Genomic DNA, 24,913 nt, shown 5'->3' on the forward strand with positions numbered 1-24,913 from the left:
CCGGGCAAAGCTCGGCCGGTGCTGGCGGTGGCGGACCTCCCTCTCCTTGCTCCTCTGGTCATAGACGCGGGCGGCGCCACCGGAGGCGCTATCTTCCGCGCGGATCTCGGCGCATCCGGGGTAGGCTGGCCGGCGGCCTGCGGCCAAAGTGGTTCGTGCTTCTCGAGGCGGCTTGGGGAGCGATGTGGACGCCGTCTCCGTGGGAGGCGGAGGCCGGCGGCTCGTGTGCTTCCCCGACATGATCTGATCCGGTGGCGGTCGGCCCTCCTGACGACGGTGACTGGCGACAACGGCGCAAACGTTTTGGGGCAACAGGCAGTTATGGTGGGCGCGAGGGGTGCGGCTGGGCGGCCGCACCGGCCGGATCTAGGCCAGGGGGCGATCTGGGTCTGGCAGCCTTGTTCCACCCCATACCTTCCCGGAGGTTGCCATGCCACCCTAGCTAGGGGGGTCTGCTGGCACACTGGGCCGACGGCACGGAGGGTCATGTCTGTCGGAGGGCAGTCCTCCTGTTGTCTACTGGCCTCGGCTAACTTCGGTGTGTCTCGAAGTCCTGTCAAGGTGGTGCCTTTCGTTGCACGGGTGCAAGATCGAGGATGCCGGGGCGGCGGCCCTAGATGGTGGGAACCTTGTCGGTTGAACATGAAAAGTTACCCTGAATTCAGCTTCGATTCATGGATCTGAATATTCAAACATTTCAAACATAAAATGGAAATACTGCCAAATGGACAATAATAAAGTGAATATGTAGTTCTTACAAACCATCGTGTAATACATTCCGCTCTGAATAGCAAAGCGGAGAAGGTATATTGAGAACATAGTTGAGCCATCCCATGCTTTATTTTATTACAGAGTGGGGTAATTATAGCCATGGATGTGGCAAGCTTAAAAAATAGTGACTCTACAAGTAGGTGATAGATAAGATAAGACACAGTACCAAGTTTTGAGAGATTCGGCATAAATATAGAAATGACAAATAACAATCACACATGCTTTATGTTTATCATCAGCGGCACCAAAACTGTTAAGCACCGTGCTCTGAATGTAAAATTGGACAAGAACTTCCTGAAATGATCTTTATTGTTGATAAAAAAATACAAAAAGAAACATTGTATAGTCACTGAATAGCAAAGCATCCCATGCTTTATTACAGAGTGGGGGTATTATAGATACAGATCTGGTGACTTGTACAAATCAGTGACTCATTTATATCCAGCATCGACGTCCGTCCTCTTTCATGCTTATATATAGTTTGGTCTGACCAAAACCTGCAAATGAACAAGAACCATGGTTAGCAGCAAATATAGTTATGTAGATACAACAACATAGATGCAAATAAACCTAACGCACCTTCTTCACTCCTCTAAAACATCTCGATAGACAATGTTTTTGGTGCTTTTCCCAGATTTATCAACTTCATTGTTCGGCTTGGCCAAAATCCGTGTCGTATTTCTTGACACTCCCCTTGACAGTGCAACATATAGTTGGCCATGTGAGAATACAGGTTTGGGAAGGTAAATACCGACGTGTGGTATGGTCTGACCCTGTGCCTTGTTAATGGTCATTGCAAAACTTAGGCGGATGGGAAACTGTTTTCTCTTGAGTTTGAAGGGAAGTGAGATGTTCTCCGAAGGCGACATAGGGACCCTAGGTATGACACCCTCTTTCCAGCATGCTGACCACCAACTATCTCCGCGTCGATTGCATTATCCTGGAAGGCTCTGATCATAAGTCGTGTTCCATTGCATAGGCCATTATGAGGGTCAAGGTTCCGAAGTAGAATGACAGGGCAGTTAACCTTTAATCTCAAAACATGCTGTGGCAATCCATTTGGTGTGACTGAGTTCAAAAAATCAATTGTGTAATTATTCTGCAAGTCATCCTCGATTGAGTCGAAGCTATGGTATAACTTTTCTTCACCTGGAAACCTGGAGATCATCTTGTCATTTAGAGCATCCACATGCTCATTTTTGATCGAAAGAATTGCACGTGCACTCATGTACTCTCTCGATCTAGCATTGGCATGCAGCGCAGGGAAGACATCTTCGATGAGCCTGTTAATAGCTTTTTTATTCTCGGTGTAGCCAATCACAATTTCATCAGGGAGACGCACATAGTCGTTGCCAATAGTCTCTTTTGTTCCATTGCCGATCCTTAGGAGGTATTCGGAAAACCAAGGATCATCCTGTGCCCGCATATTGCGTGTGAGGCGTATCTTTCGGGTCTTCTCCCATAGATAGGATCTGAGAAGTGTAGCATCCGTTATTTATGCTCTTGTCCCACGTGTCACAACGGGAAGGACCTGCCTGAAATCCCCACCAAAGACAACAACCTTTCCCCCAAACGGCAAGGGAGATTCCATTATATCCTGTAATAATCTATCAAGCGTCTCAACGGCTTGACGTTTTGTCATAGCAACTTCATCCCAGATTATCAAGGATGCCTGTTTAAGCAACTCTGCCGTGCCACTCTGCTTTGTGAAACTACACATGCTGTTGTCAGTAAGTTTGATTGGAAATTTGAACCTGGAATGCGCAGTCCGGCCTCCAGGCATAATCGATGCAGCTATACCAGATGTAGCAGTTGCAATTGCTATTAGGCCCATGGAACTCACCTTTGCAAGCAATGCCTTGTACAAGTATTTGATAGGCATTATTTTGTTGAGCCATTACCTGGTAGCTGGTCCTCATTACCTTGGGACATTGCCAAGGGTGTATGCGGTACAACAGTTAAGCCTTTTTATTTTCACGGGACTGCCTCTGTGGATGTCATATCTATTTAGTGCATACCGTTCTCTGTCCCTCTGCCTCTTTAGTTCTTTAGGGTCTGCATAGATACATGACATAGCTAAGAATTTAAGCACCGTTAGGGATCATGAGCTATTGTTTGTTGATATTATATTTACCAAAGGAGTGGTTGTTGCTTATATCCTGGAACGGGGTCCGTGGCCCGTTGGGAGCGTTAGAAGCCATATGAATAACTTGATTCCTGCAGGGGCTCATGAAGGCAAAGATTGACATATGTTAACTGCTATGGCACTGTATTGCCATATGAAAAGTATTTGTTTGCCTTGCTGTTATTTGTTATTAATAACTTCTAGTGGCACCTGCAGCCATCTTTTCGTATCTTATGCAACTTCATGCCGTATTTTCGTATCCTATTATTTGTTTTTACAATATTACTTGATGCTATTGGTGCAGGAGGGACATGTCCTGGCAGCCGGCAAGATAGTTGCTTGTTCTTGTCACTAAATAGGAGGCCTAGTACTTTCACTCATTTTGACGTCCAGCAGAAAACTTGGCAAACAGGTATAAGAATAACCCATGACAGTGTGATTTACATTTGGCTGGAATTTTAATGAATTATGATGTAGTAGCTACAAAGCACGAACGATAGGCCCAACTTGAATTTGTAAGAACTCATTATGTTTATGCATTTACATTTCAGAATCATATATGTCGACACTACTTCGCAGAAACAGACGTCCAGGATGCCGGTCTACATATTGTTCATTGATTGAAGAACCAGAATATCATACCTGGTATGAAGGTCGAGGTCGTCGGCTGCAGGTCGCGGTCTCCAGGGCGATTGCCACGACGAGTTGCGTACAGGCTAGGTGGCGCGTGGGTGAGTACGGCGCATGGCAGGCCTAGCAGCGCATGGTTTAGGACAACGTATGACAGGCTAGGCGGCAGGCAGGCAGGATTGTGGCGGCCTGGAGGCGGCGGACGGGAATGGCGCCGATGGGCAATCAGTCACCGGCGCTTTGGAGCAGGTGATCGGGAGAGCAATCAGTCATCGGCGCTTTGGAGTAGGTGATCGTGAGAGCAATATTAGTCAACCGTTAATTCAGATTCTTGCTATTTTTGCTGGAGCCATTTAGAGTAGGCGATCCTGAGAGCAATATTATTCCACCGTTAATTCAGCTAGTTACTTTTTTTCCTGGAGCGATCGTGAGAGCAATTAGTCCATCCACCGTTAATTGAGGTTCTTTTTTTCTGCTGGTGGGCGTGGATGTTTGGTGGAAGTTTTCGTCTGCTGGGGTGCGCTCCGCCGTGGTAATCGCTGGGTGCACAATTAGTTTTAATTGGCTGCATCTGTGACGTTAGTTGTACGAAGTGGGAACGATCCGGCGGTTTTGGTTGATTCATGTACAATTAGCTGGGTGTACTTAAGAAAGATCAAGTTTGCTTGTTTAATAGTAGTGGATATGTTAACTGCTATGGCACTGTATTGCCATATGAAAAGTATTTGTTTGCCTTGCTGTTATTTGTTATTAATAACTTCTAGTGGCACCTGCAGCCATCTTTTCGTATCTTATGCAACTTCATGCCGTATTTTCGTATCCTATTATTTGTTTTTACAATATTACTTGATGCTATTGGTGCAGGAGGGACATGTCCTGGCAGCCGGCAAGATAGTTGCTTGTTCTTGTCACTAAATAGGAGGCCTAGTACTTTCACTCATTTTGACGTCCAATAAAAACTTGGCAAACAGGTATAAGAATAACCCATGACAGTGTGATTTACATTTGGCTGGAATTTTAATGAATTATGATGTAGTAGCTACAAAGCACGAACGATAGGCCCAACTTGAATTTGTAAGAACTCATTATGTTTATGCATTTACATTTCAGAATCATATATGTCGACACTACTTCGCAGAAAGAGACGTCCAGGATGCCGGTCTACATATTGTTCATTGATTGAAGAACCAGAATATCATACCTGGTATGAAGGTCGAGGTCGTCGGCTGCAGGTCGCGGTCTCCAGGGCGATTGCCACGACGAGTTGCGTACAGGCTAGGTGGCACGTGGGTGAGTACGGCGCATGGCAGGCCTAGCAGCGCATGGTTTAGGACGACGTATGACAGGCTAGGCGGCAGGCAGGCAGGATTGTGGCGGCCTGGAGGCGGCGGGCGGGAATGGCGCCGATGGGCAATCAGTCACCGGCGCTTTGGAGCAGGTGATCGGGAGAGCAATCAGTCATCGGCGCTTTGGAGTAGGTGATCGTGAGAGCAATATTAGTCAACCGTTAATTCAGATTCTTGCTATTTTTGCTGGAGCCATTTAGAGTAGGCGATCCTGAGAGCAATATTATTCCACCGTTAATTCAGCTAGTTACTTTTTTTCCTGGAGCGATCGTGAGAGCAATTAGTCCATCCACCGTTAATTGAGGTTCTTTTTTTCTGCTGGTGGGCGTGGATGTTTGGTGGAAGTTTTCGTCTGCTGGGGTGCGCTCCGCCGTGGTAATCGCTGGGTGCACAATTAGTTTTAATTGGCTGCATCTGTGACGTTAGTTGTACGAAGTGGGAACGATCCGGCGGTTTTGGTTGATTCATGTACAATTAGCTGGGTGTACTTAAGAAAGATCAAGTTTGCTTGTTTAATAGTAGTGGATATGTTAACTGCTATGGCACTGTATTGCCATATGAAAAGTATTTGTTTGCCTTGCTGTTATTTGTTATTAATAACTTCTAGTGGCACCTGCAGCCATCTTTTCGTATCTTATGCAACTTCATGCCGTATTTTCGTATCCTATTATTTGTTTTTACAATATTACTTGATGCTATTGGTGCAGGAGGGACATGTCCTGGCAGCCGGCAAGATAGTTGCTTGTTCTTGTCACTAAATAGGAGGCCTAGTACTTTCACTCATTTTGACGTCCAGCAGAAAACTTGGCAAACAAGTATAAGAATAACCCATGACAGTGTGATTTACATTTGGCTGGAATTTTAATGAATTATGATGTAGTAGCTACAAAGCACGAACGATAGGCCCAACTTGAATTTGTAAGAACTCATTATGTTTATGCATTTACATTTCAGAATCATATATGTCGACACTACTTCGCAGAAAGAGACGTCCAGGATGCCGGTCTACATATTGTTCATTGATTGAAGAACTAGAATATCATACCTGGTATGAAGGTCGAGGTCGTCGGCTGCAGGTCGCGGTCTCCAGGGCGATTGCCACGACGAGTTGCGTACAGGCTAGGTGGCACGTGGGTGAGTACGGCGCATGGCAGGCCTAGCAGCGCATGGTTTAGGACGACGTATGACAGGCTAGGCGGCAGGCAGGCAGGATTGTGGCGGCCTGGAGGCGGCGGGCGGGAATGGCGCCGATGGGCAATCAGTCACCGGCGCTTTGGAGCAGGTGATCGGGAGAGCAATCAGTCATCGGCGCTTTGGAGTAGGTGATCGTGAGAGCAATATTAGTCAACCGTTAATTCAGATTCTTGCTATTTTTGCTGGAGCCATTTAGAGTAGGCGATCCTGAGAGCAATATTATTCCACCGTTAATTCAGCTAGTTACTTTTTTTCCTGGAGCGATCGTGAGAGCAATTAGTCCATCCACCGTTAATTGAGGTTCTTTTTTTTTGCTGGTGGGCGTGGATGTTTGATTTGAAGTTTTTCGTTTGCTGGGGTGCGCTCCGCCGTGGTAATCGCTGGGTGCACAATTAGTTTTAATTGGCTGCATCTGTGACGTTAGTTGTACGAAGTGGGAACGATCCGGCGGTTTTGGTTGATTCATGTACAATTAGCTGGGTGTACTTAAGAAAGATCAAGTTTGCTTGTTTAATAGTAGTGGATATGTTAACTGCTATGGCACTGTATTGCCATATGAAAAGTATTTGTTTGCCTTGCTGTTATTTGTTATTAATAACTTCTAGTGGCACCTGCAGCCATCTTTTCGTATCTTATGCAACTTCATGCTGTATTTTCGTATCCTATTATTTGTTTTTACAATATTACTTGATGCTATTGGTGCAGGAGGGACATGTCCTGGCAGCTGGCAAGATAGTTGCTTGTTCTTGTCACTAAATAGGAGGCCTAGTACTTTCACTCATTTTAACGTCCAGCAGAAAACTTGGCAAACAAGTATAAGAATAACCCATGACAGTGTGATTTACATTTGGCTGGAATTTTAATGAATTATGATGTAGTAGCTACAAAGCACGAACGATAGGCCCAACTTGAATTTGTAAGAACTCATTATGTTTATGCATTTACATTTCAGAATCATATATGTCGACACTACTTCGCAGAAAGAGACGTCCAGGATGCCGGTCTACATATTGTTCATTGATTGAAGAACTAGAATATCATACCTGGTATGAAGGTCGAGGTCGTCGGCTGCAGGTCGCGGTCTCCAGGGCGATTGCCACGACGAGTTGCGTACAGGCTAGGTGGCACGTGGGTGAGTACGGCGCATGGCAGGCCTAGCAGCGCATGGTTTAGGACGACGTATGACAGGCTAGGCGGCAGGCAGGCAGGATTGTGGCGGCCTGGAGGCGGCGGGCGGGAATGGCGCCGATGGGCAATCAGTCACCGGCGCTTTGGAGCAGGTGATCGGGAGAGCAATCAGTCATCGGCGCTTTGGAGTAGGTGATCGTGAGAGCAATATTAGTCAACCGTTAATTCAGATTCTTGCTATTTTTGCTGGAGCCATTTAGAGTAGGCGATCCTGAGAGCAATATTATTCCACCGTTAATTCAGCTAGTTACTTTTTTTCCTGGAGCGATCGTGAGAGCAATTAGTCCATCCACCGTTAATTGAGGTTCTTTTTTTTTTGCTGGTGGGCGTGGATGTTTGGCGGAAGTTTTCGTTTGCTGGGGTGCGCTCCGCCGTGGTAATCGCTGGGTGCACAATTAGTTTTAATTGGCTGCATCTGTGACGTTAGTTGTACGAAGTGGGAACGATCCGGCGGTTTTGGTTGATTCATGTACAATTAGCTGGGTGTACTTAAGAAAGATCAAGTTTGCTTGTTTAATAGTAGTGGATATGTTAACTGCTATGGCACTGTATTGCCATATGAAAAGTATTTGTTTGCCTTGCTGTTATTTGTTATTAATAACTTCTAGTGGCACCTGCAGCCATCTTTTCGTATCTTATGCAACTTCATGCTGTATTTTCGTATCCTATTATTTGTTTTTACAATATTACTTGATGCTATTGGTGCAGGAGGGACATGTCCTGGCAGCTGGCAAGATAGTTGCTTGTTCTTGTCACTAAATAGGAGGCCTAGTACTTTCACTCATTTTGACGTCCAGCAGAAAACTTGGCAAACAAGTATAAGAATAACCCATGACAGTGTGATTTACATTTGGCTGGAATTTTAATGAATTATGATGTAGTAGCTACAAAGCACGAACGATAGGCCCAACTTGAATTTGTAAGAACTCATTATGTTTATGCATTTACATTTCAGAATCATATATGTCGACACTACTTCGCAGAAAGAGACGTCCAGGATGCCGGTCTACATATTGTTCATTGATTGAAGAACCAGAATATCATACCTGGTATGAAGGTCGAGGTCGTCGGCTGCAGGTCGCGGTCTCCAGGGCGATTGCCACGACGAGTTGCGTACAGGCTAGGTGGCGCGTGGGTGAGTACGGCGCATGGCAGGCCTAGCAGCGCATGGTTTAGGACGACGTATGACAGGCTAGGCGGCAGGCAGGCAGGATTGTGGCGGCCTGGAGGCGGCGGGCGGGAATGGCACCGATGGGCAATCAGTCACCGGCGCTTTGGAGCAGGTGATCGGGAGAGCAATCAGTCATCGGCGCTTTGGAGTAGGTGATCGTGAGAGCAATATTAGTCAACCGTTAATTCAGATTCTTGCTATTTTTGCTGGAGCCATTTAGAGTAGGCGATCCTGAGAGCAATATTATTCCACCGTTAATTCAGCTAGTTACTTTTTTTCCTGGAGCGATCGTGAGAGCAATTAGTCCATCCACCGTTAATTGAGGTTCTTTTTTTTCTGCTGGTGGGCGTGGATGTTTGGTGGAAGTTTTCGTCTGCTGGGGTGCGCTCCGCCGTGGTAATCGCTGGGTGCACAATTAGTTTTAATTGGCTGCATCTGTGACGTTAGTTGTACGAAGTGGGAACGATCCGGCGGTTTTGGTTGATTCATGTACAATTAGCTGGGTGTACTTAAGAAAGATCAAGTTTGCTTGTTTAATAGTAGTGGATATGTTAACTGCTATGGCACTGTATTGCCATGTGAAAAGTATTTGTTTGCCTTGCTGTTATTTGTTATTAATAACTTCTAGTGGCACCTGCAGCCATCTTTTCGTATCTTATGCAACTTCATGCCGTATTTTCGTATCCTATTATTTGTTTTTACAATATTACTTGATGCTATTGGTGCAGGAGGGACATGTCCTGGCAGCCGGCAAGATAGTTGCTTGTTCTTGTCACTAAATAGGAGGCCTAGTACTTTCACTCATTTTGACGTCCAGCAGAAAACTTGGCAAACAAGTATAAGAATAACCCATGACAGTGTGATTTACATTTGGCTGGAATTTTAATGAATTATGATGTAGTAGCTACAAAGCACGAACGATAGGCCCAACTTGAATTTGTAAGAACTCATTATGTTTATGCATTTACATTTCAGAATCATATATGTCGACACTACTTCGCAGAAAGAGATGTCCAGGATGCCGGTCTACATATTGTTCATTGATTGAAGAACCAGAATATCATACCTGGTATGAAGGTCGAGGTCGTCGGATGCCGGTCGCGGTCTCCGGGCGATTGCCACGACGAGTTGCGTACGAGCTAGGTGGCGCGTGGGTGAGTACGGCGCATGGCAGGCCTAGCAGCGCATGGTTTAGGACGACGTATGACGAGCTAGGCGGCGAGCAGGCAGGATTGTGGCGGCTTTGGAGGCGGCGGGCGGGAATGGCGCCGATGGGCAATCAGTCACCGGCGCTTTGGAGCAGGTGATCGGGAGAGCAATCAGTCATCGGCGCTTTGGAGTAGGTGATCGTGAGAGCAATATTAGTCAACCGTTAATTCAGATTCTTGCTATTTTTGCTGGAGCCATTTAGAGTAGGCGATCCTGAGAGCAATATTATTCCACCGTTAATTCAGCTAGTTACTTTTTTTCCTGGAGCGATCGTGAGAGCAATTAGTCCATCCACCGTTAATTGAGGTTCTTTTTTTTCTGCTGGTGGGCGTGGATGTTTGGTGGAAGTTTTCGTCTGCTGGGGTGCGCTCCGCCGTGGTAATCGCTGGGTGCACAATTAGTTTTAATTGGCTGCATCTGTGACGTTAGTTGTACGAAGTGGGAACGATCCGGCGGTTTTGGTTGATTCATGTACAATTAGCTGGGTGTACTTAAGAAAGATCAAGTTTGCTTGTTTAATAGTAGTGGATATGTTAACTGCTATGGCACTGTATTGCCATATGAAAAGTATTTGTTTGCCTTGCTGTTATTTGTTATTAATAACTTCTAGTGGCACCTGCAGCCATCTTTTCGTATCTTATGCAACTTCATGCCGTATTTTCGTATCCTATTATTTGTTTTTACAATATTACTTGATGCTATTGGTGCAGGAGGGACATGTCCTGGCAGCCGGCAAGATAGTTGCTTGTTCTTGTCACTAAATAGGAGGCCTAGTACTTTCACTCATTTTGACGTCCAGCAGAAAACTTGGCAAACAGGTATAAGAATAACCCATGACAGTGTGATTTACATTTGGCTGGAATTATGCTCTCTTCACTTTCAAATATATGAAAAAATTTAAATCTCATATTTCTAAGTCTCAAAAAATTATGGCATTAAATATAAAAATAAATATATACAGGTACGGTGTATGCAAAAAAATCCCGTTAAAAATAGTTTGTATTTTAAACAATATAAAAAGACAAATTTCTGACAGTAAATGGTACTCTCTCCGTCCGTTAATAGATGTCCAGTGGTTCGTCTAAATTTGGATGTATCTATGCCTAAAAAATTTCTAGATACATTCGAATTTTGATAAATTTTTGACATATAAAAATGGATAGAGGTAGTAGTAAAATAGTATTACAATAGTGTATCCTTTCATCAAAAATTTGTTTTTTTGTATTTCCTGAAATTTAAAGTATTTTTGACCAGAAATTTTTTGCATACATTTCTCACGTACATATCTATCTAGATATTTAGCGCCATAAGTTTTGAAAACATATAAATGTGAGATTTTAAAATTTTCAAAAAACTGAAACCAAAGGAGCATTGATGCACATGTGCACCAACTCCCTGTCCGCCTTTCCATATCTCTGATAAGGCAACGCCATTGGTGCCGACGTTACCAAAAAATGATCAGATTTTGATTTTTTTTAAACAGGGTGAAAGCGTGCTGAACTCTCACAAAAGGGTCAGATTTGTTGATTTCGACGTCCAACGCGCGACCGCTAGCGAAACCTTGCGGGAAAAAAACTCACCCACAGCCAAACCCGACACGCGCCGTCCTCCTCACTCCCCCTCTCAAGCTCCTCTCGCCAAGACTGCGACGGCCAACCGCCCCCTCCCCTGCCTCTCCGGATCGCCGGAGATTCCATTCCGAGCCCGCGCCGGCGTGGTTCTTCCACTCACATGCGCCTCCATCTTAGCCACGGGGGGCGATGGTGCTGGAGGTGGCGGCGGCGGGACGGGGTTTCTGCTTCAGCGCGGGATCTCTGATGGCGAGGCACGCGCCGTCACCTCCGCCTCCTGCGGGTACCCTTCTCAGCCTAATTCGTCGACGGTGAGGTACCCAGCCTCCTGGCCTCCAGGTACAAACACAACTAGCAGGAAAACAACCTCAGCTGCGTGTATTTCGAATGTGGTACTACTTGTATTTGAATCAGCAGTTTGTTTGATTGCGTCTTCCTCTTCCAGAAACAACAGAGGGAATAGAGGCGTTTTATGTTGCTTTGGCCAAGAACCAATGCCATTTTCCCACTCCAGTAGTTGTAATGTGAGGTATGGATTTGATGCTGCTGCGGGGCGTGGAACGTTCTGTACTCTTAAGTTCAGACTACGGCAACTCTATCTTAAAGAGAAACAGATAATATGGTAATGTCCACTGTTGGTAATGCAACTTAGTTCTTGTGATTTTCTATTGATTTCCAAAAAAAATATAGTTTAGGATTTATCTGATTGGCATATCATATGAGTTCCATCTATCATATTTTGTCTGTTTAAATTAAACATCTTCTGAAGATTATTGGCAGTTGTGTGATGCTTATTCTGTGACTTCCTTCAGGAAAAAAACCACCAAGATTGTGCTGAAACTGCAGCGCCATAGCCAGTGGCGAAGGACGAAAAAAATCTAAGGTAGGGCGAACTTTGAATGATGCAAATACCAAATAGTTCTAAAAAGTAGTAATATCTCAATACAATAAAAATAAAAAAATATTTGATTATAAGTATAACCTAAAAAAACATACCAATAATGCTAACTCAACGGCAAAGCTTTACATCTTCTTAAAAAAATATGATGTAATTCAAATAATCAAGATGTTTGATTATCCCTCGTTCGATGCGCAACTCGATTTTGATTATTTTTGTTGCTAGAAAATTCCTTTCAATTGTTGATGTAGTCACAGGTAAACCCTATGTCATCTTAATGGAGTAATAACACGTTCGGAGAAAGTATTACTTGTCTTTAAAATATCTAAAAATCTTCAATTCTACAAGTATGTATAATGAATAACTCGAGTTTATCTTGTATATACTAGGGTACATTCAATGATAAATCTCTGTAATACAAGCAATATTATTCATATTGAATCTATAACAGGATTTTTTATTTGGAGGTAAAAATAGTCTATGTTTTTTGCATGTAATCGATTTTGCGCAGTGTTTTTACTGAAACACGCATAACTTTTTCATACGGAGTCCGTTTTCGATGTATGACCACTCAAAATTTTCAGAAAAAACACGCGCATCTAAGTGTATTCACCAAAAATCAAGGTAGGGTGGCTGCCCTACCTTGCCCTACTGGGAGCTCCGCCCCTGGCCATAGCTGCAAGCAGTGCTCCCAACGCGCCATCAAGGTTTGTACCTTTCATCTTGAACTTCCTTATAGCAACCGCAGGTTTCCTCCTCTGTCATGTACGGGGACCATAATTATTGGTTAATTTTCTGTGATATTTTACTTAGAATATTTTTTTCGAGGTGGACGGGGGGGGGGGGGGGGACCCCACCGGTTGTTATTCATACTCGAAAGCGGCCAAGGAGCCAGTCCATGTACACATGAGGGAAATACAGGGGGGGAGGGAGAGTTTTTCTTATTCTATGTAATAGTTCTAGTAAGAAGGCGGGAACGGAGCCGGTCGAGTGGCTCTCGGTCAGACGGGCGGAGTCGCCACCTCCAAAGAGAGAGGTCGTCGCCGGCCCGACGGAGGGTCGAAGCGGTAGAGTGGGTCACCCCATTGAAGACGAGGTCGGTCCTGGACTTCCAAATGGACCAGAGAACGGTCGCCAGACCGAACTGCCACGCGCCCGTGGATGTCTGGGGGGCCCTGAAGCTCCCAAATAGAGAAGCTGCCGACTGGGATTGGGACATCCAGGGCAGCCCAGAGCTCAGCAGCTCTGGGCAGTCGAAGAACAGGTGGCGCCCCGTCTCGGGGGCACCACAGGCGGCACATGCGGAGGAGGAGGCGCACCCCTTGTGGAAGAGGTTCACCCGGGTGCTCAGTCTGTCGATGTCGAGGAGGTACGCGAAGATCTTGACCTTGGTGGGGATCCTCAGGGACCAGGTCAAGCAGGCCGCAGAGTCAACGGGCCGCGCCGGCGAGAGGGCGCGGTAGGCCGCACGCGAGGAGAAGGAAGGCGCCGACGGCGAGTCGATGGAGCGGTGGTCGCCCCCCCTCACAAAGCGAGGTGGTGTCGATGAAGCGTCGCACAACCCGGAGCTCATCCTCAGCAGCCCCAGTGAGGCGGCTCTAGAGGTCCAGCCCCAGCGAGACCACAGAGGCCACGGAGGCGTGGGGGCGCGTGCTGTGGGAGAAGAGGGCGGGGAAGCGTGTCGCGAGCGGCTCCCCCGGGAGCCACTTATCCAGCCAGAAGGAAGTGGAGCGGCCGTCCACCACCGCCACTCTGGTAATAGAGCGGTAGAGCGGAAGGCACTCCGCAACAATCCTCTCCAAGAAGGAGGGGGGGGGGGGGGGCGAGGGGTCCCCAAAGTCGCGACCTGTGTGAGAGAAGTACCAAGTCTTCCAAGGCAGGTGGTTAGTTTGATGTAGTTTATGGACAAAGTTGAGGAGCAAGCACATGTTCTGCCGGTGGAGATCCTTGACGCCGAAGCCACCCTCCTGCTTAGACAACAAAACTTTATCCCAAGCAATTAGACAGCGAGCACCAGAACACGAATCCTTCCCAGTCCAAAAGAAGGCATGGCGTCTCTTATCAATACTCTCAATGACCCCACGTGGTAGCAAAAAGGAACACATGTAGTAAGTAGCAAGATTATTCAGAACAGCATTACATAACACAAGTCTACCCCAGCAGACAACAGATGCGCGCGCCAACCTGAAAGTCTACGGTCAAAGGAGAGGAGGAGAGGGGCGAAGGCCGAGTTGGGGAGTTTGGTGGGCGAGAGGGGCAAGCCCAGGTAAGGTTGCGGGAAGGAAGAGATGGGGCACCCTAAGACGGAGGCCATAGCGGAGGCGACAGACGCCTCTGTGTGCATGGGAATGAAGCAAGATTTGTGGAAGTTGATCGCCAGCCCAGTGGCCAAGGCGAAGTCATCCAGGACTTGCTTGAGGCAGATCGCAGCCTCAAGGGAAGCTTGGCAGAGGATCAGGGTATCGTCTGCGTATTGGAGAATCGGGCACGGGGTATCGGGGGAAATGGGGTGGGCCAGGGAGCCAGAGTTCCAGGCTCGGCGGATAAGGCGTTGCAGCACGTCTGCCACAATGATGAAAAGGTTGGGTGAGAGAGGATCACCCTGGCGAAGCCCGTTTCGGCAGCGGATCCAGCTTCCGGGAACACCGTTAAGCAAAACGGAAGTATGCCCTGTGGCAAGGATTTTTTCCATCCAAAGGCACCAGCGTTCATCAAACCCCCTAGCCCTCAAAATGGTGAGGAGGCTGGCCCAGTTAACCGAGTCAAAGGCTTTACGAAAGTCAATTTTGAACACGAGGGTGGGGGCGCGTCTAGAGTGGCAGCACCGAAGGAGATCCGCCGCGTAGACGATGTTTTCCGAAATACGTCTGCCGGAGAGGAAGCCGGTTTGGTCGGCGTCAACCAGGGATTGGATGGCAACCTGCAGCCTTGTGGTAAGCACCTTTGTGATAGCTTTCATAATGCAATTTTGGAGGGAGATGGGCCTGAATTGAGATGGGTGAACGGCGGCATCAATCTTGGGCAGGAGCACCAGGAAGGCACGGTTAATACGGGTGAGGTCGATCGAGCCGTCGAAAAAGGAGGAGAACACCTCCAAGACGTCCTTGGAGATGGTTGCCCAAAAAGCACGGTAGAAAGACGGACCGAAGCCATCAGGCCCCGGGACTGGAATTTTTGTTCATAGTGGTGAAAGAAGTTTTAATCTCATCCGACGTGAAGGGAGCGGTAATCCCCCCTGGCAGGGCACAGGTGTGAGGGTATAGAGACGAGACATCAAAATTCCAGGCGGCTGGGGTGACAGTCCCAAGGAGGGTAGAGTAGTAAGAGTGGAGGATAGCGGCTTTTCCGGGGTGGTCCGAGGTCTCCGTCCCGTCCACCGAGAGGAGCGGGATGGAGTTGCGACGGAGCCGACAGGTGGCGGAAGCGTGGAAAAATTTGGTGTTCTCGTCGCCCTCGAGGGCATAGCGCACCTTAGCTCTAGTCCTCCAATAGAGGGAATTTTCTTTAATCGACAGGTGGAGAGCATCCAAAGTAAGGGAACGCAAGAGTTTCTCAGGGTGGGTGAGGAGGCGCCCCTCTTCCAGGAGGTCGATCAGGTTAATAAGGAGACGACAGTCGTGTTCTCTCTGGGAGCAGGGGGAAACCCGACGAGCCCACTGCTTGCATTTGGCGCGGCAAAGCTTGAGACGGGAAACAAGTCGCGCAGTGGGGTCCCTCCGGAAAGTGGAGTTCCAAGCGCTGGAAATAGAGGCGCGGAAGCGCTGATGGAGGGCCAGGAAGGCTCATAATGGAAGAAACCTCCTCTGGGGATCCGAGAGGAGATTTTTGCCATAAGGGGCACATGGTCGGAAGTGTCACGCGTGATGGAAGAAAGGGCGGAAGAGGGGAAGCGGCCATTCCAAGCGTGATTAATGAAGACTCTGTCGAGCCGGATAAGAGTAGGGTTAGCATGCATATTCGACCAGGTGTACTTGCGGTCTCGGAGGGGAAGTTCAATAAGCCCGAGAGCGTTGATAGTGTCGTTAAAGAGCTCAGCCTCCGAGGACGAGAAGTTGGCATTGTTTCTATCCGTGGGGTGGCGTGTGAGATTGAAGTCCCCGGCGATGATCCAAGGGACCTCATCTCCAGGGTCGTGTGTCGCGAGGTCTTGGAGGAACTGGGGTTTAGCGGCCGTCGCACAGGGGGCGTAAACATTGGTGAAACGGAACTTACTGTTGTCGCAGTTGACAGTAAGGTCCGTGGAGAGGATGTGGCGTGACGCGGAGGAGTGGGCCAAGGAGAACAAGGAGCTGTCCCAGGCGGAAACCAGCCCTCCAGAGGCGCCAAGGGCATCGACAGATTCGAACGAACGTAACGCAGAGGGGAGAAAGGAGGCCGCTTTCGAGGCAGTCAAGGGCCCAAGCTTAGACTCTTGGAGCCCAACAACACTGGGCCTAGCAGAGACTAGATCAGATCTAACCGCACCACATTTATCGCTGTCACCGAGCCCACGCACATTCCAGGAGCCTAAAGTAAAACATACATTCCCATTCATTTGATAAACGCGATAGGCACCTGGGTACAGGACAGAAAACCGTTGGCGTGCAGCTTCCAACACAGGCCTAAGGCCAGAGACAAGGGGAAAAAACAAAGAAAATAAAGGGAACAACGGCTCCAGGGGAATCCCGACGCAGCGGTTGGAGCGGAAGCAACAGTTAGGCACGCGCAGGGACGGTGACGGCCGATGAGCACGACCTCCACCACCAAAGCGGCGGATCGGCCGCCGTCGGATGCCCAAACAGGGCGTCATCATGTGGAAGGAGAAGGCACCTCCACGCCGTCGACGACAACGTCTGGATCGACGCCGCATGCCACCGCCAGGTCCTTCAGGCGCGGGAGCGGAATCGGGTCAGGGTCAGAAAGACCTCCAAAGCCTGCCGCGGTCGCTGCCGCTCGCAAGGCCGGCGAGCCACCAGAGAGGTTGTAGTGGGAGGCCTTGGCCGCCTTAGCCTTGGAAAGGATGGTGACGAACTGGGGCGCCTCCTTCTCCGCGAGACGAGCACTCCTCCGAGCCTTGAACGCCGAGTCCATCGCCCGCTTGCGACGCACTCGTTGCTTGCGCGCAGCATCCTCGTGCACAGCATCGGAGGCAGCATCAGCGGGGAGGTCAACTGGGTAGTCGTCGACGGGGGCGGCCAGCTGGGGCTCGTCGCCACCCTCGTCGTGTTCTGGCTGGAGCGGGGTGGCCGGCAGCTGGAGAGTATCGTACCACTGCAACAAGAGGGGTTTGGCCGTCAGGGAAGGGCTGGAGGGAAGGGAAGAAGGAAGCAGGAGCAAGGATGGAACCTGGGAAGCGTCAAGGCTGGCCTTAGGGAACTGGGCTGCCATCCGCCGAGCGAGGACCCGGTCCCACAGCTCCGTCGGCCTGGCCATGAGCGCAGTGGGCATGGGCGAGTTCGTGTCCGCAGGCAGGCCATCGAGAGAGGCGAGGGAAGCGGCTCTGGCAAGATCGTCCTGGCGCCGCGCCACGATCCTCCCCCATAGGCTGAGGACGGAGGAGGCCGGTGGCAGCGAGGCAGGTGGTGGAGGGGAGGCGCCACGGACGGAGTCGTCGTCGATGTCGCTCATCCGCGACGGCCGAGGTTGCTCGCCCGCGTCCTGGGTCTCCGCCTCGCAGAGGGAGCAGCCGTAGTGGATGCAGCCCTCCGCGTCTCCGTCCTCATCGCACCTCCAGGCGTGCCCGACGCGGAGCTTGACCACGGCGGAGCTTGTGCCGAAGGCATCGCGGACGAGGAGCGCAGCGGGCACGTCGGAGACGCGCTCGAGCTTCATCACCAGCCGCACAGCGGAGAAGTCCAGCTCATCCAGGCACAGCTGGTCGATGCAGCAGACGTGGCCAATGGAGCGGAACGCCGTCCTGATCCCGCGCTCGTCCCAGTGCTCGAGCGGGAACCCGGTGGCCGTGACGTGGGCAAAGGTAGAGAACGGCCAGGCGAAGCGGTTGCAGCCGTCTTCTGGCCGCTCCAGCCTGATGCAGTTGCCACTCCTGAGCCCGGTGGCCGTGCCACTACTTAGAATATGAGGCAATTGATCCCTTGCTCATTGAAGCACTTAAAGCATCAACATTGTGAAGCTTCTTTTGTTCAACTTAAGATTTGAGATCGGTGAATTTTAATTTAGTGCAGCAAATTCTGTATTCCTCCTCAAGTTTATGTTGCATTGGGAGCTAAGAATATGCACATGCATCAATTACATTTTGCCGGTCATCTACTAAGTACAACTTTGTCATGGCTCATGCAAAACTAATTCGTAAACCTTCAGGTTTTAACACTTCTTTTTTCTGGATTATAGGCTTTGTCAGCTCGATTTTTTGCTGTCATGAATGTTGCAAACGCAGGCATATTTTGTGTTATGAGAAGGATATAAGAGGAGTGGAAAATGTCCAGGAAAGGTGAGGGTTCATAAGGTCTTGTTTCTTGTTCTTTAAATGCTTGCTTCACATTCTTATGAAGTTGTACTTGGCTTCACATTCTTATGTCTATATATATATGCATGTATTTACCTTCTCTGGATTATTTAATCATGATTTTTAGACATTTGATCATAGCAATCTGTTTTTTTGTTGCATCCGTTCATGATTTCGTAACCAACTTAATTACATTTTAACCTCTACTAATTCTTTTGTGCGTGATTGGTGCGCGATTCCAATCACGGCAGAAATGTCTGTTTAAGATTTTTTTTTGAGATGTTATTATGGAAAGAATTAGGCCGAGCTGGAATCGGTTAAACCGTTGAGGAAGGAGTCATACGACTCCCCAACTCTGTTTTCCCTAACGTCCGCCGCTCGTGAACGCAAATTGTGAGCGGAAAATTTGGCTACCCTCCTTGGATTTTAACATGTCAGCTTATAGCACTAATCGCAAAGCTCTTTTATCTAGCCTTTATCTACTGTTTGTAGAAGGAAGACATACAACTCGTACCATATCCCCGGTAGGCGGTAGGCACAACTTGCCTTCAACAGCACCTTGACGTCGACGTCTTCCCAGTGCCGGTGACTCTCAACAAATCTACAAGCAGCAAAAAGCACTTCTCCTCATCGGCATACAGCTCACCAATGTCCACCGTGGTGATGCGCCCGTCGGCGTCGACGCGGTTCTTGTATCGTCCAGATTTGACGAACCGGATGCGGATGTTAGGACAGATGCAATCGACGGAGACGCGTGACTTATGCGCTGCGACTGAGTTGTAAAATATACTTTTTGGATCTTTTTTATAATAAAAGGCCGTGTGCATCGTCATGATGCAGAAGCCGGGGTTTACCCCCATTTCGAAAAAAAAATGCGCTGCGACTGAGAGGAGCCCTCTGATGCACTGCGCAAATGAGTCCTGGATGATCGTCTTGTTCTCGATGAAGGAGAACATGCCGGTGGTGGTCTCCGCGATGGTGTGCATCGCCGCCGAATCCTGATCGGTGCCGGAACCAAAGGTGTGGCCGACGCGAATCAAGGAAGATGGCACGAGCACATTCTAGTCGGTGGCCGACGGTGACCTTGGAGGCTTGGATGTAGCGTGTAGCTGTCCTAGCCGTTGGAGATGAGGATGACAGCGGAGACGGTGTCCTAGTATTGGCGGCCGTCAATCATCCTGGCAGTTTCGTGGAGGCCTTCTTTGATGTTGGTCCAGCTGCAGGCGACGAGGGACTCAACGGCACGCTTGCCGCTTGGACGAGGCCCTCCCGTCGTTGGACACACGTGTGAGACGGCGTGTGGTGGAGGAGAACGAGACGAGGCTGAGGCGGTGGTCAGGTCCCAGCTTGTTGACGACGAACCCCATGACCTGCTTCAGCAGGGCCAGCTTGACACCGACCATACTCGTGCTGATGTCGCACCATCACAAGGTCGAGTGGCGCCGCAGATGCACTGAACAGAGGTGTTTGCTTGCCATTCGAATGTTGCAGATCAACTCCTTGTCAATGGCGTGCATGGTTGCACAGATGCAAACTTTACAGCCTTGTACATCCACCGCTAGTACATCTGGACGTAGTGCATTATTCTCCATGTATACTAATGTATGAAGAGTCAGATTAAGTAGAAAGCTTTCAGATTAGTTCTAAAGCGACAGGTGTCACAATCTGACAGGGGCCCTAGCTGGAAGGTTGTGCGGCCAAGCCACATAGAATTTTTTTCCGACGCCAAACGTCATCCGGAATCTTGGGATCCATCGGTAAGTGGCCGCGTTGTACACGCCTAGGTTTTCCAAAGAAAACAGAGCGGCGGCGAAAGAGGGCGCCCTACCCTACTGGTCTGGTAGGGGTAGATTCAGCGGGAAGCGAGTCGTCGACGCGGAAGGAAGCCGTGGAGGAGACGGGAATAGGTCTGAGATGGCGGGGGTGAGCTCTGACTCTGAGGCGAGGATGGCGAAGGTAAAGAAGATACAAGAGAGGATGGCGATGACAAAGGCCTTCCTCCAGAGACAACAGAAGTTGCCAACGAAGAAGAAGGCGAATGATGACGAATCAGCAGATCCCAGTTCCACCAATTTAGTGGCCATCCAAGATAACCATCTCGACAAAGGTAAATCAGCATTGGCCAAGAAGACGTCAGATGAGGAGGCGTTGGATTACGCTTGGTACCGTCTAAACTGGGAATCAAATTGTTGCAAAAACTGTGATCACTTCGAAAACTTAAGTACGTGATCCTCTTACTTTATTAGTGGTTATGTCGATCAGCATTCTATCTATTTCCTTCGAACTTGCTGCTGCTTATGATCTACTGCATGTTAATTATTTTGCTTGGGTGCGTGCACTCAGCGGTGCTGAGTTCAATGCAGTTTACACACTACACACCCGGAATCATCCCATACAACAGTGCTGGCGCCGCCGTGGATACCTTGCAGATCTTCTCCATGAAACTCAAACTCACAGATGACATTGCTGGTGGTTTTGAGTTGCCATTGTCTGTGTACGGCGTAGTTGCTGTTCGAGACACTGTGGATTCCAGCCGAAACATTCTATTCTCTTGCGATAGGACCATGGCCCAAGAACTGACACAGGATGTATGTATTATCTTGCAGATCGATTTTCTCTTTTAGATCTTGATTGATTGCATGTTAACAGTGATTGATTGATGATGCTTGCTTGCAGGATCCTTTTCTGCACTTGACTGGTCCGTCCCGTGCGATCGTTTCCATGGACATGCTCTACTTTGAGATCCAACTGAAAGTAAAAGGTGCAGCAGAGTCTCAAGACAATTCGTTGATCACTTGTGCACGTGGTTACACCGGAGGATGCGGTTCTGGCATATCAACCCTGTGCTTCAAGAACGTCTTCTGCACGCTAGAGTTGTGCTTGCAGCCAGTTAAACGAACGGTCCAGGCCACTATCTTGACTGTCCAGATTGTCAAGAAGAAAGAGTTATGGCCTTTAAGTTTTGCATATGGCGGACTGGTTGCTTGCACCCCACTACCAAGGACGACAATGGTGTCCGCTGATAGTGGAGTCTCATCCAACCAAATTGTGCTGATTGAGTCGAAAGGTAGACCAATGCCGAAAGGTGTTAATGGGCATGTACATCTGTGGAGGCAAGTTGTTTCTGTAGAACGTGGAGGAGGTTTGGACGTTGTCATACAAGCCTACTCCAAATCTGGTGCTGTCCATGTAGAAGGTCGCGTCCATTTCACGTCCCAAACTTGCTCTGTAAGCCAGCAGGAATGTGTTGTTGGTGAAGCTCAGGTAACCGTCGATGTTGCTTGGTCCCTTGTTCCCGATGACATGGACGATGTGGTGTCGTTTCAGGCAGACAGAGGTTCGGTAGTTGGAAAACCTGAAGACTTTTTGACAAAAGTTGGGAAAGCAGAAGCTCCTGTGACAGAAGCTGGGAAAGCAGAAGAATCCGTAACAGAAATTTTGAAAGCTCAAGAATCTGACCAAGAGGCGAGTACAGTGAAGGTAAAGAAGATACAAGAGAGCATGGCGATGACAAAGGCCTTCCTCCACAGCCAAGATAAGTTGCCAACGAAGAAGAAGGCCAAGGCGAAGGATGAAGAATCAGCGGATTCCAGTTCCACCAATTCAATGACCATCCAAGATAACCATGTCTACAAAGGTAAATCAGCATTGGCTAAGAAGACGGCAGATGAGGAGGCGGCGGATTACGCTTGGTACCGTCTAAGCTGGGAATCTAATTGTTGCAAAAACTGTGATCACTTCGAAAACTCAAGTACGTCAGCCTCTTATTTCACTGGTTATGGCGGTTAGCATTTTATTTATTTCCTTTGAACTTCCTGCTGCTTACAATCCATTGCATAATTTTCTTGCTTGGGTGCGTGCATGCAGCGGTGCTGAGTTCGATGTTGTTTACACACTACACACCTGGAATCATCCCATATGACAGTGCCGGCGCCGCCGTGGATACCTTGCAGATCTTCTCCATGCAACTGAAACTCACAGACGACATTGCTGGTAGTTTTGAGTTGCCATTGTCTGTGTACGGTGTGGTTGCCGTCCGAGACACCCTGGATTCCAGGCGAAACATTCTCTTCTCTTGCGATAGGACCATGGCCCAAGAATTGACACAGGATGTATGTACTAGCTTGCAGATCGATTCTCTCTTTTTGATCTTGATTGATTGCACGCTAACAGTGATTGATTGATGATGCATGCTTTCTTTCTTGCAGGATCCTTTTCTGCACTTGACTGGTCCGTCCCGTGCAATCGTGTCCATGGATACGGTCTACTTTGAGATCGAACTGAAAGTGAAAGGTGCAGCAGACTCTCAAGACAAATCGTTGATCACTTGTGCACAGGGTTACACCGGAGGATGCGGTCCTGGCATATCAACCCTGTGCTTGAAGAACGTCTTCTGTACGCTAGAGTTGTGCTCGCAGCCAGTTAAACGAACGGTCCAGGCCACTATCTTGAGCATCCAGATTGTCAAGAAGAAAGAGCTATGGCCTTTAAGTTTTGCATATGGCGGCCTGGTTGCTTGCACCCCACTACCAAGGGCGACAATGGTGGCAGCTGATTGTGGAGTCTCATCCAACCAGATTGTTCTGATTGAGTCGAGAGGTAAACCAATGCTGAAAGGTGCTCGTGGGTACGTACATCTGTGGAGGCAAGTTGTTTCTGTAGAACGTGGAGGAGGGCTGGACGTTGTCATACAAGCCTACTCCAAATCTGGTGCTGTCCATGCAGAAGGTCGTGTCCATTTCACGGCCCAAAATTGCTACGTAAGCCAGGGGGAATGTATTGTTGGTGAAGCTCAGGTAACTGTTGCTGTTGCTTGGTCCCTTGTTCCCGACGACATGGACGATGTGGTGTCTGCAGAGGTAGGATAGTTGTTTGAAGCTTGCAGCCAGCATATTTCAATCAGTGTGATGTCCGCAGCATATGTTGTGCTGCTGATTACTTCGCACGACTAAATTGTCTGAGTAACTGAGTTAGCTTACTTGCTTATTTTAGTTTACGAAAAGCTTGCTTCTTTTCGCACGTGGTGGATCCCAGTCCATCCACATATAACATACGAACCATGGGTTCCACTTGGGTTGCCACATTGTCTGGCTATTCTTCGTGTCGGCGGGGATGGTTGGACGTTGCTCCAATTCTCAAGTTGAAATCTTTGGGAGTTCCGTGGAGAAGGCATTTTTTACAAGTTCTCACTGGCTTTCAAATTCACCACAATCTTAACCTGAAACGTTGGTTAAGTTTTACGACATGAGTTTTATTTTTTTAGCTCTTAGTTGTGTATTTACTATTTATGACACATATTAGTTCTGTATTTGGGACCTCCCCTAGGCCACCCGTGCTCTGTGTCTTCTCTTCAAGCTAGATGATGCCCAGGGCATTGCTGTGAAAGAGGCTATGCTCAACAGGGGTGGGGTGGCAGCCCTGGATCAGTTCGCAACAACCGGAGACATCAACCTGGACAATGTTTGACCATCCAAACTCGCCAGCTTCGTCAGGATCTTCTTGTTCGTCTGTGTTAGTAAAAAATCCCGCGTTCTGTCAGTTTGGCCACCTGAGGCTGTTTTCTTGTTGTATCAGCATGTTGCTTTGGCACCCTTTGCTTTGCCTTGTTCCCAGTTTGTTGGAGACTGTTGCTGATGATGTTCAGCTTGTTAATCTGTTTCTTCTCCTTGCGTTAATGACCTGTGACTTTGCCATGGTTGCCAATGAGTGATAACATCAACTCTCTTATCTGGAACGTGCCCTGAATGACGAAGATAGGCAAACTGCGAACGAGATCCTTGGGGCTTTGTCCTGACCTTCTTTCGATAAAGGAAACTTCATTACTTAGGAATTCAAATATTACTTCAGGCCACTGCATAATAAAGATGCACAAAACCGCACAAACCTAACCATATCAAAAGACAAAAGAATAAAAAACGAAATACGGATAATTCTCTAAGAAACTAAACAAAATAGGTGTCTAAGGTGATGGAGGAGCAATCCGTAGGTTACGTTGTCATCTATGTTGGATACAAAATATCTCTTGATGATCCTCAAATTGTGTAAATACCTTCATAAACAGGTTGCGGTTCTCCACACTTTAAAGAGACCAAATAATAGCAAGCGCTCCACCCTAATAAGTACTTTAAACCTACAATCCACACCATTTAGCCAATTGCCAAATTAAAGATGGGGAGAAATTCACTTCCTCAAGTATAACAAGTATAAATAGAAACCTAAAATTGTGTACATGAGGATTTGAACTTAGGTGTTGGGTTTGTACATCCGAGCACAATCAGTTAAGTTAGACTCACTTCATGAAACCGGATGACATGGATTAGTCTACCGGTGCTTACCTCGGAGGAAATTGCTTAAGGAGCTTCGCC

The 24,913-nt window shown here is 48.2% G+C and overlaps 2 protein-coding genes across 6 annotated transcripts; one reads left to right on the forward strand and one right to left on the reverse strand.

Moving 5' to 3' along the window:
• Window positions 1–1,573: 1,573 nt before the first annotated feature.
• LOC127309958 (uncharacterized) lies at window positions 1,574–2,197 on the reverse strand. Its single transcript, XM_051340666.1, has one exon. The coding sequence runs from the start codon at window positions 2,195–2,197 to the stop codon at window positions 1,574–1,576; it is 624 nt and encodes a 207-aa protein (XP_051196626.1).
• Window positions 2,198–11,192: 8,995 nt separating this feature from the next.
• Window positions 11,193–23,629, forward strand: LOC127305842 (uncharacterized). Of its 5 annotated transcripts, XM_051336408.1 has the most exons (9): window positions 11,193–11,544; window positions 11,651–11,827; window positions 12,018–12,088; window positions 12,688–12,810; window positions 18,434–18,533; window positions 20,892–21,136; window positions 21,225–22,299; window positions 22,416–22,660; window positions 22,757–23,629. In XM_051336408.1, the coding sequence occupies exons 5-9, from the start codon at window positions 18,521–18,523 to the stop codon at window positions 23,414–23,416; spliced, it is 2,238 nt and encodes a 745-aa protein (XP_051192368.1). In that variant the 5' UTR covers window positions 11,193–11,544; window positions 11,651–11,827; window positions 12,018–12,088; window positions 12,688–12,810; window positions 18,434–18,520; the 3' UTR covers window positions 23,417–23,629. The 5 variants fall into 5 exon arrangements, with proteins under 5 accessions (XP_051192368.1, XP_051192369.1, XP_051192366.1 ...); XM_051336409.1 differs by lacking the exon at window positions 18,434–18,533; XM_051336406.1 differs by lacking the exons at window positions 11,193–11,544; window positions 11,651–11,827; window positions 12,018–12,088; window positions 12,688–12,810 and adding an exon at window positions 20,221–20,769.
• Window positions 23,630–24,913: the final 1,284 nt, after the last annotated feature.

The sequence above is a fragment of the Lolium perenne genome, chromosome 6 (genome assembly GCF_019359855.2).
Source record: "Lolium perenne isolate Kyuss_39 chromosome 6, Kyuss_2.0, whole genome shotgun sequence".
NCBI lineage: Eukaryota > Viridiplantae > Streptophyta > Magnoliopsida > Poales > Poaceae > Lolium > Lolium perenne.

Bases quoted from the DNA above. Each gene is read 5' to 3' on its own strand.
- LOC127309958 (XM_051340666.1), bottom strand. From the start codon at position 2,197: ATGCGGGCACAGGATGATCCTTGGTTTTCCGAATACCTCCTAAGGATC.
- LOC127305842 (XM_051336406.1), top strand. From the start codon at position 20,463: ATGGCGGGGGTGAGCTCTGACTCTGAGGCGAGGATGGCGAAGGTAAAG. The intron at 20,770-20,891 runs GTACGTGATCCT...GCGTGCACTCAG, and splicing joins TGATCACTTCGAAAACTTAA to CGGTGCTGAGTTCAATGCAG. The intron at 21,137-21,224 runs GTATGTATTATC...GCTTGCTTGCAG, and splicing joins CCCAAGAACTGACACAGGAT to GATCCTTTTCTGCACTTGAC.